Source organism: Lithobates pipiens, unplaced genomic scaffold (genome assembly GCF_037356315.1).
Source record: "Lithobates pipiens isolate NorthernLeopardFrog02 unplaced genomic scaffold, aLitPip1_a1.2 Scaffold_3, whole genome shotgun sequence".
Lineage (NCBI taxonomy): Eukaryota > Metazoa > Chordata > Amphibia > Anura > Ranidae > Lithobates > Lithobates pipiens.
In genome coordinates, this window is record NW_027507790.1 from 117,849,313 (window position 1) to 117,867,128 (window position 17,816).

Sequence of the window (17,816 nt, forward strand, 5' to 3'; positions counted from 1 at the left end):
AGCTTCTTGCCAGACCCGAGGGGCTCCAGCAGCTCCAGCAAATCACACCGGAGTCCGCAAACCTGGAAGGACGGAAGATGTCAGCCCTATCAGCGGTGAGCGGGCACCGCTGGAAGGGCTTCATTTTAAAAGGTACTTTATAATGTGCTAGTATGCGATGTATACAAGCACATTATGCCATTGTCTTGCAGGTTTGTTTGTTTTTTTAAGTTAGAAGCCCATTGGCTACCATGCATAGCTCCACCAGATTTTGTACTCTCCAGTTTTAGTAAATCACCTGCCATTTTTACATCCATTAAAGTACATTTAGGACACTTCATTAAAGAGAAACTCCACTTTTGTTGAGGGAAAAAAAACATTCCTCTTTAGGTGATGTATGCACATTGCAAGGATTTTAGCAAACGTTGCAGATTCCTACCTTTTGCTATTCTGACGAAATCATTGTTTGTCTGTGTCCATGAGGAAAGTGATAATTATGAAACCACTACCATTAGATACAATCAGCTGCCGCACCTGCAGGACTTTAATAAAGAAAATGACAGGGTCTGCATCCCTTCAGACATGATTTCCTATTGGGAGTGTCTCACCAAAAATTGCATTTTTGTTGCAAGGGATGCCTGAAATCTGACTTGTATTTTAGTGCAGACTTCTGGGAAAATTGGTGAGCCAATCACAAAAGCAGGAAATTGTTTCTGGGGGGGAATTCTGTGTACAGAACACCTCCAGGTTGCCATATTGCATTTACAGAACATTACAGAGCTGCAGATTGAAAAGGAAACCTAATTTTTAATAACATTCAATTACAATATGACTTGTGTCGCAATTAGTTTGCTATTTTTCCCCCCACCACAAAAGTGGAGTTATCCTTTAACAATCTTTATAAGTAGGGTATGACGTTTAAGTAGGGTAGGAATCACCAAGCTAGACAATTACAGATGAAGATTTTAAAATTACATCCATAATCAAATCAAGAAAGCAATCAATACCAATAATTTTTACAGTACGAGTAATGGAGGTAGGAGTTTGATCAAGGTCACAGGGGCGATGCATAGTAGTCCATTATGCTTTACCTTTGCAGGGAATCAGAGGAAGTAAACCCATCAGGGTTTACTTCCTCTTTAAAGAGGTACAGGAAAAATCAAATGAGCAAGATCAAAAGTCTAGAGATCATGAAGGAGGTTTTCTTTGAAAAAGGACAAGCCAGTGCATTTTAGGGCTTTGTTTATAGTTCTCACATCCTTAAAGGATAAGCGCAATTTAAAACAAAGTGTACATATCCTTTGTGCCTCTTCCTCCTGAGCCAACAACCCCCTCTCGCCCTCCACAGATGCATACTTACCTCAATCTGTTGGTCGCATTTCTGCTGTTGGTTTACATTCAGCAGTGCAACCTTCATTGTCCTGGCTGTAATTGAATATTATTGCCAAACAGGCTTCTATAGGGATACATCCCAAGGCTGAAGATGGTCAGAGACCATCCCATACAGGTGCATGGATATGAAATGCACAGACGTGGCCAGAAAAACAAAAACTTTTGGCAACACATTTAAGTAGAAACAAAGCCATCAGTTCAGAAGGTAAGTATGCATCTGTATAGAGGAAGGCTGGGTCTGTTTACATCAGGGGAAGGAGACGAAAAGGATTAGTGCAATTTATATTAAAGTAAACTTCTCTTTAAAGTATAATGCCATGCAGATTCTAAGGCCTCATGCACACGAGCGTATGAATTTATGTGCCTATTACGTTGTCAGAAAAAACACCTCTAAATCTTGAGTTTTTTCATTTTTTATGCGCGTTCATACAGTATGTGCATGGCATTTAGGCATGGCAAGTTACCAGGCATGGCATGGTATTTTTGGCATGGCAAGTGTTTGAGCATAAACTCATTCTATGGCTGGAAAATTCATGTATTTTAGCCACCGCAATAAATTTGCATGCATAAGCATGCATTTATTTATTTTTACTCCTGTGTGCATGAGGCCTTTAAGCCGTGATGAAGAGCACCTACTAGAACCCCCAACGTGTGCTGGCTTTCTGACATTTCATGAAGTCTTCATTGTCTCATTTGGTCAACAGCTCCTGTTTTTTGTACCCAAGAATTTTTACATCTGTTTACAGTAAACATGAAGTCTGCTGCTGGTTCAGTGGACTAAATGTTTGGACTTCTGGTAGTGTTGAACTCCTGGATCCTATGCAGCTCTCACTTCTTCTCTGAGCGCCACAACATTGCTGTAATCTGTAAGGGTGGAGGTCAGAGAGAGGAACCAATAAGAGCTGCATAGGACCCAGGAAGCAGACACCCAGAAGTGTCCGATTCCTTTTTGACTTCATCATAAGATTTCTTAGATCCAAAATATCATTCAACAATGCAGGCAGAAGGAAATGCAGAGAATTTACAGTGTTCTTACAGGTTATATCTTGGCTCAAAATATTTACTATAGCGACAGGGTCACTTTAAGGATTAAGGTTTAGGATTAAAGTTACAATATATAATTAGGTTCATAACATGCTTAACCTGGCCATATCTTGTGCAAATTTTGGCTAGTTTCCAATGAACAAGCTGAAACACCCGTCGGCTAAAAAAATAGAAAAAAGCCAAATGGAAAACAATCAGCCAAACAGCAGCTCCATCGAATCAGAGGCAGCCCCCGTTTGGGTACTCTGAAAGCTGCCACCTGTTAGTATATTAAAGCGGGAGATTTGTCTAGCCACACTGTATTGCATGTATGACGAAATCTGTAGGCTGAACAAAAATAATCTATTTGTGTGTAGCGAGCCATAGTGGAAAGTTTATGGCTTGCATTTGGCCCATGCCTTAAGGTGACCCAGTTGGCGGGTGGGTGAGTTTACAGAATCAACCTACTGTAAAAAAAAAAAAAAAAAATGAATAGCAAGTGTGTTGAAACTTCACTCTTGCAGCTCTCTGGGAGCCAAAACTATCCAACACTTCCAGGTAGCTCACAGTGTCTCTCCACTGGACGCCGTGGTTCCTCCTGCTGACCCCTATGTCCCCACCATGTCATGTAGCTATGTACAGGTCAATGGGAGACACCATAGTGAAGCTGGGATTAGGATGGCAACCCCAGGGCCAAAAAAATAAAATAAAAATTAGTCAGAAATGACCAAAACAACAAAATCCTGCGAGCCTTAAAGAACCCCCTACCGATCTGCCACTATCAAGCTGCAAACGTTAAACACGTCTCATACGTTCGCGCACAATAAAAACAAAAATAAATATAAGCTGCACTGGAATGGCTATGCACTAAATAATCTGTATCTTAATCTATAGTTATAGAGCCACAATAATATAATAAGCATACAACTGGTGTAAAGTGCAAGTGCAAAATATAGCTAAACAAATAATGTGCACAAAATCTGTAAACGCACAACTAAATATAAAGTGCACAAGTGTCACGTGTGCCAAAAAACTCTGAGGTTATATGGACCCCTTAGAGTTACAAGGTGCCAAGCACAACAACACACCAGTAAATAAAATATCAATAATAATAATAATAATAATAATAATAAATGAAAAAAGTGCTAAATGCATACATATGTGATAGCAAGCATGTATAAATAAATAAAAAACACAAGAAAAAGTGCAAGTGCATGAACCATACAAGTTTCTCTATTATTAAAAAGCAGTTCTTCTGTGGCAGCCTGTCTTGGGCTGTGATAAAGACAAAAAATGTTGATTGATGTGAGACTAGATGCAGGTGACGTGATCTCCAGTGATCATACTATTGACATGCTTGTTACATCCAAACGTGGCTCTGAATCATGCATAGGTGAAATCAAGGAACCCCTTATGGTAATAAGCTCACCTCAGAATGTGGGCAAGTCCGTTCATTTCAAAAGTACGGCAGACTCCTGCCATAGTCCGGTTGTGTGTGGGAAGGTCCGCTCGTTCGGAAAGTCGGGCCGACTTTCTGGCGGTTTGTCCACCAGACTAAGTCCGCTGGATAGTCTGATCGTGTGTACGCGTAATAAGGGGTTCATATAACCCTCAGGGAGTTTTTTGGCACAATTGGCACTTGTGCACTTTATATTTAGTTGTGCGTTTACAGATTTTGTGCACATTATTTGTTTAGCTATATTTTGCACTTGCACTTTACACCAGTTGTATGTTTATTATTTTATGCACACTAATATATTCTTGTGGATCTATAACTATAGATTAAGATAGAGATTATGTAGTGCATAGCCATTCCAGTGCAGCGAATATTTATTTTAGTCAGAAATGACTGTTGCCTTATTTCTATACTCATAGGTTCACTTTACAACACCATGAAAATTCCCATTTAATAAATGAATGAAGGTCACTGATGCCGAGACAAGGTGAAACCCTCAATTGTTATGCCTTAGACTACCAAGCCTCATTTAATGTTAAGAAAGTACTGCTTGGTAAGGTTGTGGAAATGTAAACAGATCTAAAGGGTCACATTAATTTTAGTCTCAAATGGTTTCTACTACGGTTTGAGGAACATAATCAAAGGCAACAAAATCTTTGAATGTGACTTCAAAAAAATGATATGCAACAAAGAGTGCAAGCTGCATGTGCTGAGGGAAAAAAATAACCAGAATTTAAGTTATTGAAAATCATTTAAAAACGTGTGCAATTATAGCAGGAGATTTCCCTTACTGATACAAAAACTACCTACAAACCATAAAACATATCCCCTATAGAGTGCAGTTTTTAGGATTACGTTTATCTGTAAAGTTTTGCCCCTACTGGATGGAGATTAAAATTATTCTGGTGGCATACAGAGCCAAAAGCATGATAATTGTGCCTGTGTCCAAATATATATGTACCCAACTGTGTGTGTATAATTTATATTATATATATATATATATATATATATATATATATATATATACACATACATACATACATACATACATACACACACACACACACACACACACACACACACACACACACACACACACACACACTTGCTGTCCCCTCAAAACAACATCACACAGCCATTAATGTCTAAACCGCTGACAACACTTCCAGGTAGCTCACAGCGTGTCTCCACTGGACGCTGTGGTTCCTCCTGCTGACCCCTATGTCCCCACTATGTCATGTAACAAAAGTGAGTACACTCCTTAGTGAAAATATCCAAATTGGGCCCGATTAGCCATTTTCCCTCCTCAGTGTCATGTGACTAGTGTTACAAGGTCACAGGTGTGAATAGGGAGCAGGTGTGTGAAATTAGGTGTTATCGCTCACTCTCTCATACTGGTCACTGGAAGTTCAACATGGCACCTCATGGCAAAGAACTCTGAGGATCTGAAAAAATAATTTTTGCTCTACATAAAGATGGCCTAGGCTATAAGAAGCTTGGCAGCACCCTAAAACCGAGCTGCAGCATGGTTGCCAAGAACATACAGCATTTTAACAGGACAGGTTCCACAACAGGCCTCACTATTGTCGACCAAAGAAGTTGAGTGCACATACTCAGCGTCATATCCAGAGGTTGTCTTTGAGAAATAGACATATGAGTGCTGCCAGCATTGCAGCAGAGGTTGAAGGGGGGGGGGTCATCCTGTCAGTGCTCAGACCATATGCCACACAATGCATCAAATTGGTCTGCATGGCTGTTGTCCCACAAGAAAGCCACTTCTAAAGATGAGGCACAAGAATGCCTGCAGACAGTTTGCTGAAGACAAGCAGACTAAGAACATGGATTACGGGAACCATGACCTGTGGTCTGAAGAGACCCAGATAAACTTATTTGGTCCAGATGGTGTCAAGCGTGTGTGGCAGCAACCAGGTGAGGAGTACAAAGTACAAAGACAAGTGTGTCTTGCCTGCAGTCAAGCATGGTAGTGGAAGTGTCATGATCTGGGGCTGCATGAAAGTTGCCGGCACTGGAGAGCTACAGTTCATTGTGGGAGCCATGAAGGCCAACATGTACTGTGACATACTGAAGCAGAGCATGATCCCCTCCCTTCATAGACTGGGCTGCATGCCAACATAACCCCAAACACACCTCCAAGATGACCTCTGCCTTGCTAAAGAAGCTGAGGGTAAAGGTGTTGGACTAGCCAAGCATGTCTCCAGACCTAAACCCTATTGAGCATCTGTGGGGCATCCTCAAATGGAAGGTAAAGGAGCGCAAGGTCTCTAACATCCACCAGCACCATGATGTCGTCGTGGAGGAGTGGAAGAGGACTCCAGTGGCAACCTGTTAAGTTCTGGTGAACTCCATGCCTAAGAGGATTAAGGTAGTGCTGGAAAATAATGGTGGTCACACAAAATATTGACACTTTGGGCCCAATTAGGACATTTTCAGTTAGTTGGTGTACTCACTTTTGTTGCCAGCGGTTTACACATGAATGGCTGTATGTTGAGTTATTTTGAGGGGACAGCAAATTTACACCGTTATACAAGCTCTACACTACTTTACATTGTAGCTCTCACACATACAATGGCAGTGCATCCATAAAGGGCACAGGAGTACAGCCCCCTCTCTCCTGTCACTTGTCTCTCACCATAGATAGATTTATGCATTGCATCAATCTATCTATGGTCGCCGCTGCCGCCCCCTATTCAGGTGTCTGAGCCCTTGTCGGGCGCCGGGCACCTGAATTACAGCAGCTTTTTTTTTTTTTTGAAGTGCCTGATTAGAGCCGTAAATAAAGTAAAGTAAAGTAAATAAATCGCTTTCCTAACACTGACCCACCTTTCAGCCAATCAGGTGCTCGGGTCTGGTTACCTGTCACCCGATTGGCTGAAACAGGCACGGTGATTGGACGCCTGATAGAGAGGTCCAGAGACATCAAGGAGTGTGGACGTGGGGGGCACCACCGTGACCCGCTGCAAGACAGGTAAATCCCGACTTCCGGGCAATGCACACTGGTAGCATTTGATAGGCCACAGTAGCGGCAATTGATGGGCACACTGGCAGCAATTGATGGGTACAGTGGCTGTACACACACACATACACGCACACACACGATTTGCACCAGAGATCAAGGTCAGATTAGTCAAACTTAAACTCAACCACTCCTCCAATGCTAGAATTCTTGGCACTAATATGGAAGCATTCATTCCTGACATTCAAAAATAACCCTTTTACAGCAATGAAGTAATGGATGCATTAACGGTTGTGTATTATACAGAATATACCTATGATTGTGCATAATCATGCACGTCTTCACTGCATGACACTATAAGGTCAAAATAAAGGTGAAACATCCTCCTAATACATAAAACACTGGTTTCTCAATCTTATTTTATTATCCCCTGTTGTATTAGTTACAAAAATAATCCAAACGAAATAAATGAATTGCAATTACATTCACAAAAGTGAAAACAAAAAAAAAAAAGTTTATGAAATATTAAATACCTGTTGAATTTCCTTTTAGCAAATAATTTATTTTATTTTGCATTTTGGTATTTACATATTTTATTCCATTACCATATATGCAAAAATATTATAGCCTGCTTAACAAAGTAGACTCATTTATATAAAGGCTGAAAATCTAGTCATCGAAAAACAACAAATTTTATTTAAAGCCACATGGGTAGCCATGCTCCTAATCCTACCCAGAATCAGTTTGAAGCAAAGCCGCACACTAATTCAAGCAGCTTTAAGAACTTCAGACCATTTCTGCTGAATTGGTTGAAATTTGAGCAGTGGGTGGCTCCATCAGTACCACGCGGCTCGAAAAAGTTGATTTTAAAATCACAGCCATGCAGAAAATTGTCGTTCAAACACCAAATCAGATGGTAAGCATGGATGGCTAGTCTTTGTTCAAATTAAAGGGCAATAGAAGCACGATTCCACAGTGGAGTGGATTAAAGATAGAAAACTCATCTAAATAGGATGGACACAATTTTTGTTGTTGCACCCATCAATGAGAACACTAAACATTTATTCACTTCTGAATGTTATAAAGAATGCATTCTTTATTTGTACCTTCCAAATTTCTGATTCTTCATGTGATTCCATGCTGCTCTAGTAACCAGGAATGACCCTCTCAGGTGAACTCTATGAATAATATCTGGCGAGAGGAGAAAATGATCAAGAAAGTATTAATTCATTGATGCAATGCAGCAATGATTATAAGTCTGTCTGAAGTAAATTTAACAGGCTACCTTGTCATAAGCTCGCCTATTGCCCTCAAATTCAAAAATACAGTTCATTAACTGCTATAATATTATTAATAACAGAAAAATAAGTTCTACTACTACTAACAAAATGCATGAATATCAAACTAAAAGACTAGATCAGAACACTGCAGTATTCAGAGATGCACGGAGTAGTGGAAATAAAAAAGCTAAATTCTTTAGCACACAGAAAATGAAACAAACCATTTATACTGTATACAGAACATTACTGGAATATAGCAGATCAAATACATCAGCATTCTGTTTATTTCAATTATTAAACATTTGCTTACCGACATGTACAGTGCTTAGAATTACAAAATAACGAGTGTATACAAATACATAGTAATAATAATGTGAACAGGTAAAATTTTAAAAATAAGAAAAGTATGGGATTTGGGATTTTTTTTTAATCATATTTTCCTAGCTGGATGCAGCATCTGCCTCCCTCCGGCTCCAACACTGAGGACTGAATGATCAAACGCCGCTGATTGCTCAGTTCTCACAGCTCCACGAGCAGAGAGCTGGAGACTGTCATTCACCAGCTCTTTGCTCTACCTCCACCATGCTCATTGGAGCACTGGGCAATGGAGAAGGCAGAGCAGCAGCTCACCGAGAGGCTGAGCCAGGTGCCGGTCCAGGCATGTGGGCATATCCTGACCACATGGTCTCGATCTTTCCTGAGCTTGGACAGGCTCTGTGAGGTCAGCCCGCTGTCTGCTAAGAGCAGGTCACAGGAGTGCAAAGAAGCTTTGGACTTTTTCTTTCAAGCCTAGCTCTGAGCTAACTATCATTTATATAAATTAAAAGGCAATTTTTTGGGGATTTTTGTTTATTATTCATGGAATATTTTAATGTAGTACTTACCTTAAGCCTGGAGCTGTCAACAGGAGCAATTCCTTTTTACCATAGGAAATCCCCAGTCTTTAGGGTTGGATGAAGTCCAGTCTCATTCAACACAGAAGATCGATGGCAAACTGAATGGAGGCATCATTGATCGACCCCCACTGAGCATGCTCTGCAGTACATGTGTAATGATGGAGAGCAGCACTGATGCCATGCCATCAACACCACTTTGTTTCTGTATTGAGGGGGGAATAAGAATATCAAATTTTTTTTGCTGTCTGTATCACATAGGGATAGTCAACCTCAGTTTCTGTCCCAGAGGCACAATTTCCTACTGTAGCTATTGTATTTCGAAAGCTGGCTGTCAAAATATCGAAACTGAGTCTGCATCGGACTCAGTTTTGTTCAGTTGCAGCATTTTCCTTCGACAAAAGACGGTCGAAAAATCAATCAAGTTTTGGAGCAGGGCTGCCAACAGAGTAAAATTCGCAGTGTATGGTCAGCTCTAGGTAAAAGCACTTAGAGTTTGGTTTTAAGCAACATATTCTGGCTTATTTAATCAAACCATGCAAGCAGCAAATACAGCAATACATCAGACACAATCTGGTACTAGACAGATGTAAGTAAAGCGATTTCTTATCGGTTGATTAGTGTTATTGCACTCTGCTCCATGCACTTTCCGTTGAATATGACTGTTTCTGCATAGTAAGGGTGTATGACTGAGCATCATCTCACACTGAAGCAGCCAATACTCGTGTGTGTGTGTGTGTGTGTGTGTGTGTGTGTGTGTGTGTGTGTGTGTGTGTGTGTGTGTGTGTGTGTGTGTGTACACTTCTACTCAATGAGTTGAATATAGAACTGAGCTCCTGAGAAGAGCACAGACAATTACAGCAGATTTATACCATGCTACTCCATTTCTGGCTGTGTGCTGCCCAACGATGGGTTCACACTGCTGTGGGGAGCAGCTCACAGGAGGGGTTCGGTGCGTCCGTTCTCCATTTCAGGGACGAATCAGGCCCGAATTGTTGGCTGGATTCTAACCTGAAAGATGAGAAGACGCACAGGGTTCCTCTGCAAACCGCTCCGCAGCCGTCCCGGAGTTGTGAGAGCAGGTCACAGTCTCCTGACATACGTATTTGATGTGGGGAACTCCCCATCCAATTCGCACTAGCGGGAACCCAGCCTATTGTGTGGCTCAGTTTAAATCCGTCAAATCTGAACTCATGGTATTTAAAGCGGTATTAAAAAATGTAAAAAAATAAAAATAAAGTTTCCACCTGCAAGGCAATATCATAATGTGCTAGTATGCACTGCATGCTAGCAAATTATAAAAAAAAAAAAAAAAAAAAAAAAAAAAAAAAACATGCCTTAAAAATGAAGCCCTCCAGCCGTGCGCTGTCAACGCTACAGAGGCTTCCATATTCACCCAGTCTTCCTCCTGTTTTCGGGGGCTCCAGGCATTTGATTGGCCGAGCCACAGCACACAACTCTGAATGAACACCACCGTTACCTCAGAGCACACGTACCAGGGACGTCACCAGCTGCTGTTAGCAAGAATATCTTCTAAGCGGTGCATGTTTAAAAGATATTCATTTTGTCTACAGGTAAGCTTCATTATAAGCTTACCTGTAAGTAAAAATAGAATTCCAGGGTTTACTACCACTTTAATATAATGTGCTGCTTTAAGCACACGGACAGCAGCTATTTGTACCCTAGCGATTTTAAAATGGCACCTAGACTCAGCAATTCCTGCAGATCCCAGCAGCATCTAGTGCTGGAAACACCTGCCTTTATGATAGCCTGGTTCCAGCACAAAGCCCAGGAGTAAACCCTCAGATTGTAAAACAAGCCATTCAGGTTAACAGAAATAAAAGGCAAAACATTGGTCTATGGATATAAAAACATTATAAATACCTTTTTTCCTCCTCTTTTTTATAAGTGATAACATGCTCTCTGTTCTCAACTGCATAAGGGGCTTAGAAAGCTAGAGGAGGAGAAACAGTAGCACACTGATCTTCCCAGTAAGTGGCTGTGAAAGGGGAGGTGTTGGCACAAGTTTAATCACTGGGGGAGAGCAGGCTGAGTTCCCAGCACAGCCAGAAAACTGCCAATGCTGTGCTGTCATGCCTAATGGGATCAGTTTTATTAGGAAAGCAAAGGAACCAGCAGGAACACCAGAAAACCAGGGATATCACACAAAGGAAGCAATACAAAGATAACAGGATAATTTTCCATACAAGTACATGGTACAGCAGGCACATCAGGAGTATGAAAAGTTGGGTTAACATTCTTTAAAAGGTTTAGCTCCTAGCCTTTCAGATCTACATAGCCCTTCAGAGGAGAACTCGTAGCAGAATAATTATAACGCAATGCTTCCACAGTCTATTTTTTTTTTTTGGGGTGTTTTCCATTAGTATGGATGGTGGGATAAAAAAAAAAAAAAAAAAAAAACATGATTAGAAGTGATCTGTTGGTGCACAGCTGTACGAGGGGTCAGGTCATGCATCCACTTATACGATCCAGATAAGATTAAGAAAAATAAAATAAAAATTTTAAAAAAGTTTTAAAAAAAATGTTGGATGATCTGAATGGCATGTGTGTTCACCATAAGTGTCAAGCGTCATTTAAGCAATGTAAATTTTTTGTGATCAAAAAAAAAAAACTTTACAAAAAAAACCTTTAAATATTATGCAACCTTATTTTTTCTTTGCATGTGACAAAATGCTGAAAAAGGGGAAGAAAACACTCCTAAAATAGTTAATGACGAGGAAGTCACACCAATGTGATATCATTTTCCTTAGCACACACTGATTATATTTTGGGGTAAACATATAAGGATGCAAAAACACATTAGGAAAAAATTCAAAGAAAATGCATATTTTTCTATAATAATAAACTGGCTCTAGTGTTTGTTTAAATGTTATATGGTAGGTTTCTAAGTTATACAAAAAACAAAGAAAAAACACAGGTTTCAGAGGGCAGGTAAGGGTATGCTTTAGTCATTTCCAAACCAGGGTTTCAATAAGTAGTATTATAAATATAAACAGAACACGCAGCAGTACTCACCCCAATCGGCATCGCTGATTCTTGCAAAAGAGCGATCCCTCAGAATTCTATGAGCAGAAAATTAAAGAAAGGCAATCACATAAATAGCTGTAAACAGCAACAAAGGGCTACTAAACAAGAACCCCCCCCCCCCCCCACACACACACACACACACACACACACACGGCACACTTTTTTGTGCAACTTCTGTACACATACTGTAATCATAACAGGCTCCATTAACAAACCTCACACAGGAGAGGGCTTTTTTTAAAGAACATATTTTCAGCAAAAGCAATGTTACAAGTAATACAAAAAAAGTGAAAACCAACATAGCCTTCTGTATGGAAGTTTATTAGGCAATACATGTCAGTACAACAAGGTAAATCAGGGAAAGCAAAATATATGCAAATTCAATTTTAGGTTTAACTTTGCAAACAGGGCATTAAAGAGGTTAAAGGCTCAAGATTTTTTACCTTCATACATTCTATGCATGAAGGTAAAAAGAACCTTTTCCTGTGCAGCTCTCCCCCAAATCCCCCCTAATGCTTACCTGAGCCTCATCTCGATCCAGCAATGGGGAAGAGAGCCTCAGCTCCTTCTGAATGGCTGAGACCGCTGTCAATCACAGCCAGTGAGCCAATAAGGAGTGAGAGGGGGCAGGCCAAGGTGCAGCTGTGTGTGTGAATGGACATTGCAAACTGCTTGTTCTGGGGGTACTCGGCAGGGAGGGAAAAGCCAAAAGCGTTGGCGAGGAACCAGTGAAGAGCAGGATTGGGTCTGCTCTGTGCAAAACCACTGCACAGGGCAGGTGAGTGGGATTTTTAATTTTATTTTATTTTTTTTAAATAAGAAGAAAAGAAGAAATCCTTTAATATCACCTTAAGGCTGGGTTCACACCATTGCCACATACAGCTCACAGCAGGAGTCTGGTGCGTCCCGGTTCGCCATTTCGGGTTCAATTTTAGTCCGAATTTTTGGCTGAATTCAGACCTCAAAACGGACCAAAAGATGCACAGGGCTCCTGTGCAAATTAGCACCGGAGCCGCTGCAGAGATATGTGAACCATAGAGAGCCAGTCAAAATCTCCTGCTATGGTGAATTGGATGTGGGTCCCCTGCATCCAATTCACATAGGTGTGAACCCAGCCTAAAAGGTAAAATGTTTAATTGAGTGTGTATTCTTTGCCTGTTAATGCAACTCCCTCCCAAGTAGCTTTAATATTAGTTTGGCTTTAAAGCATTAGTAAACCCCTGAAAAAAAAAAAACACATGCAAGACAATAGCATAACGTGCTAGTATGCATTGTGAATACCTGTACGGTTATGAGGACATTCATTTTACCTACAGGCAAGCCTCAGGCTTACCCATAGGTAAAAATGACCAAGCAGGGAATACAACCACCTTAAATATAGAGGTCGACCGATATGGGTTTTTCTCTGGCCGATGCCGATATTTAGAAATCATGGCGGCCGATAGCCGATATATGATGCCGATTTTTTGGGGCCGATATGTTAGGCCGATTTATTTTTTATTTTTATCCCCCTTCATCTCATAAAACCTAACAGACACCTTTCCCACTGGGGCGTTTTTTTAGGCACTTTTGGGCTAAAAATAGCGCCTGTAAAGTGCCTGCAAAACGGCTCCCCTGCAGTCTGTGTGAAAGACAGAGTGCTCTCACACTGAGGCGATGCAAGCAGCACGTTTGGAGTGGTGTATACCGCTTCTCCACCACTCCTGCCCATTGATATTAATGGGCACCACTGCCCAAGCGCATGCAATGCGATTTGGCAGCGTTGCTTCACGGGCGCATTTAACCTCTTCTTCGGCCGCTAGCTAGGATTATATGCGCCCCACTAGCAGCCGAATAGCGCCGCTAAAATTATGGTAAAGCACTGCTAAAACTAGCAACATTTTACCATCAACGTCTGCCCGCTCCAGTGTGCAAGCAGCCTATAAAATAAAAAGTACTCAAAACTTTTGGACGAAAAAAAAATAAAAAATGGACTAACTTTACTGTTTTAGTTTTTTTTTTTTTTTTTTTATCGTTTAGTGTATTTCCCCCCCCCCCCCCCCCCCCCCCCCCCAAAAAAATGCATTTGAAAGACCTCTGCGCAAATGCCGTGTGACATAAAATGTTGTAACAACCGCTATTTTATTCCCTAGGATCTCTGCTAAAAAAATATATATACTTTATGAGGGGTCTAAGTGATTTTCTGGCAGAAAATACAGGACTTTTACTTGTAAGCAACAAGTGTCAGAAAAGATTTAGTCTTTAAATGGTTAAACTGAGAACTCTACACACTGAGAGGATTTCATTCATTCAAGTGTAAACATTGTATCTTTCTGTTCTTTTCTTGGCAGACTGCCCAGAGAGGAGGAAAGAGGTTTCTATGATGACTATTACAGAAGTCTTTCCAAGTCCCACTGTTCTAAATCTGCCTTTTTATCAGCTCAATCGGCCGATGCCGATTAATTAAAAAACGGCAAATATCGGTCGACCTCTACTTAAATATCGCTAAAAGTAAAATGACACACATCAACAACCTATAGAGGCTAGAACCCCCATCAGGCTTTTATTGCTGCCTGGGTATAATGTATAATGGTGCTAAATCTGCAGCTTCCTCTAAAATAATACCTGGTGATGCTGCCATGTAGGTCCTTGTTCATACATTTCCTGTTATATAGGGAGAAATCCTCAATTGTTCGGCAGCATTGCTCTCAGACAGGTTTCTGATAGAAATCACAGTTGGCTGGAATGTTTCCATCAGAAAACCCATGTGTCATTTGCTGTGCATGTATAGAGGAAAGAAGTGTTTGCAAAGACATTGCAGGTGGATCAGCAGCACGCAGATGCAAAAAAAAAAATATATATCTTTTTTATGCAGAGTCCTTTACTGACAAAATGGAATGCAGATAAAGGATTTACTCCGCTGCAGACATCTGTAAGTCATACTGTGTTGTCTGCACAATTTGTAAATGAATGCTGCAATAATCCATCTGCTAGACTAACTCTGAACCATTTTTCAGAATGTGTGGACCCTGAGCTAGAAAATGCTTACTCAGTGATGTCTTTTCTGATATGCCCAGAGGCTTTTTATTGGGAGAGAAGCAATCACAAACATCCATTAATTGGATAAAGCTACAAAAAGCCAAGTTTGAATGTGATAATGAACAAACTGACCATTAAACACAATTTACATAACATATGACCAAATGGAAGTTTCAGACAAGATGAAAAATTCCAGGAAACTGGATTGCTTGATACAGTTAGTCTGTGCAAGCAACACGCAGAAGCCAAAATAGCGCAACCGCAATGATCACAATTGAGTGATAGACCAGTTAAATATTGGCCTGGAATCTGGGCCATGGAAATCTCCCATAAGCACTCTTGGCTGGATTGATTTTCTATTAGAATCAGCAATTGTTGGGCTACACATCCACCACTTAAAGACCAGGCCTCTTTCTTCAGACTCTGTGTTTATAAGTTAAAAACACGTTTTTTTGCTTGAAAATTACTTCGAACCCCCAAACATTATACATTTTTTTTCTGCAACACCCTAGAGAATAAAATGGTGGCGATTGCAATACTTTTTGTCACACTGTATTTGCGCAGCAGTCTTACAAGAGCACTTTTTTTGTAATTTTTTTTGAAAAAAATAAAACAGTAAAGTTAGCCCAAATTTTTTTTCATATTGTGAAAGATAATGTTACGGCGAATAAATTCATACCCAACATGTCACGCTTCGAAATTGCGCCCGCCCTTGGAATGGAGTAAAAATTTTACCCTTAATCTCCATAGGCGTCATTTAAAAAATTCTACAGTTGCATGTTTTGAGTTACAGTGGAGGTCTAGAGCTAGAATTATTGCTCTCTCTCTAACGATCGCGGCGATACCTCACACGTGTGGTGTGACCGTTTTCATATGGAGGCGCTACTCACGTATGCGTTCACTTCTGTGCGTGAGCTTGTCAGGCTGGGGCACTTTAAAAAAATAATAATAATAAATTGGGTCACTTTTATTCCTATTAGAAGGAATGTAAACATCCCTTGTAACAGAAAAAAGCATGACAGGTCCTCTTAAATATGAGATCTGGGGTCAAAAAGTCCTCAGATCTCATATTTGGACTTAAATCCAATAAAAGAAAAAAATAAAATAAAATTTGTCATTTGAAAAAAAAAAAAAAAAGAAAAAAAAACACACAACAAAAAAAAATGTGCCTTTTTAAGGTACTGGCAGAAGGGACGTTTTGAGGTCGCTTCCGCCCGGCTATGGTATGGAGACAGTTGGGGGCCATCTTAGCCTCACTCGTCTCCATATCCAGGCACGGACAGATCCCGATTGCCTCCGCCGCTGCCGACGGCTCTGGTAAGCCGCTATGGTGCAGAAATCGAAAGAAAAGCAATCACATAAATAGATGTGAACACAGTAACAAAGGGCTGCTAAACAAGAAAACACACACCACACACACAAAATCAAGGACACAAAAAAGCCATCAGATCTCATATCTGGACTTAAATGCAATAAAAAAAAAAAAATATATAAAAATGTTGTCATTTGAAAAGAAAATGACAACAAAAAAAATGTGCCTTTAAGTCCAAGTGAATTAATCATCTATGCTGAACGGTGACTTCCAAAACAATTGTGCTGTGATTGATTTTATATTTTATTTTGCGTCTGTTTAATTAAGTGTCAGCTTTAGCTCATACTATGTGTCTTTTTGCTGAGATACATCTAAGATAATATAGTCTTCTGTATAGATCTAATATATGCAAGATATAATTGATGGCGCACATATACATATAGTTTTTAACCTGTCTCCAATTTTATGATGTATATGATTGACATAAGAGCGTTTAAGAAAGTCTATCCAGGGATTCAAGTGGGGCCTATTTAGAATTAACACACAAAAGTATTTCTGGTTTGGCTGCTTTAATTATTATTTCCGGTTTGGCTGGTTGAGCGACCCCAACGTCATTTGCTGCTGAATGTACCACACTGAAACTAAGCTTGAACCGCACGCCTGCTCCTAGTAGTACACAGCCATTACTGGCTAATACTGGAAAGCTGGAGAGACTCTGTGGCAGTCCAAGGCACATATACACGTGAGTGCAAATCTTTTATCTGACCCTTTTAAACTATTAAAGCATGGAATTTTGCACAATTTGTATCTTTTGAGAAATATATTAACTGGAGGATTGGGGAGTGGTCAGTTTGCTGGAGACATATCCATTTACCCACATGGAATAAAGAAAGGCTGCATACAGACTTATTACTGCTTTTTGTTGGTAAGCCTATTGGATGGCGGTGGTTACGGTAATCACAGCACAATCATTTGGAAGTCACCATTTGTTCAGCACAGAGGATTAATTCACTTGGACTTTATTTTTATATTATTTATTATTATATATGTAATTTTTATTTGTATAAACATGTTTTCTATGGAAAATCATTAGTATAACACACTTTAATTTAAAGGGCCAGCACAGCTACATAAACAATAGGTTTTTTCACGGGTTTAGTGGTGAATATTTTTGGGGAATTTGTTGCAATATATTGTTACAATATACCAGTTCACACATATAAAAATATATCTTTAAAAAAAAAAGGTAAATATTCCGTTTTGGTTAAGTCCATCCTGTATTTTTGGTTTCGGTACCAACATTTTAATTTGGTGAACCTCCAGTATATTTAATTACACTAACAAATTGAAACCAAAATGCCAGCTCACACTATCAGTGACAGTATTTATTTTTCCCTTTTGGGAAAAAGTTTTTGCATGAATAAAAGCCGACTATTTTTAA

General features: G+C 40.0%; 1 protein-coding gene across 2 annotated transcripts in view; it reads right to left on the reverse strand.

Moving 5' to 3' along the window:
• Positions 1 to 17,816, reverse strand: part of HSD17B4 (hydroxysteroid 17-beta dehydrogenase 4) — a 429,215-nt gene that overhangs the window by 272,313 nt on the left and 139,086 nt on the right. For both annotated transcript variants that reach the window (XM_077462215.1, XM_077462216.1), the window contains exons 6-7: positions 12,034 to 12,080; positions 7,931 to 8,015 (exon numbers count right to left, since the gene is read on the reverse strand). In XM_077462215.1, the coding sequence (XP_077318341.1) occupies positions 7,931 to 8,015; positions 12,034 to 12,080 (132 nt within the window). The remainder of the gene's footprint in view (positions 1 to 7,930; positions 8,016 to 12,033; positions 12,081 to 17,816) is intronic.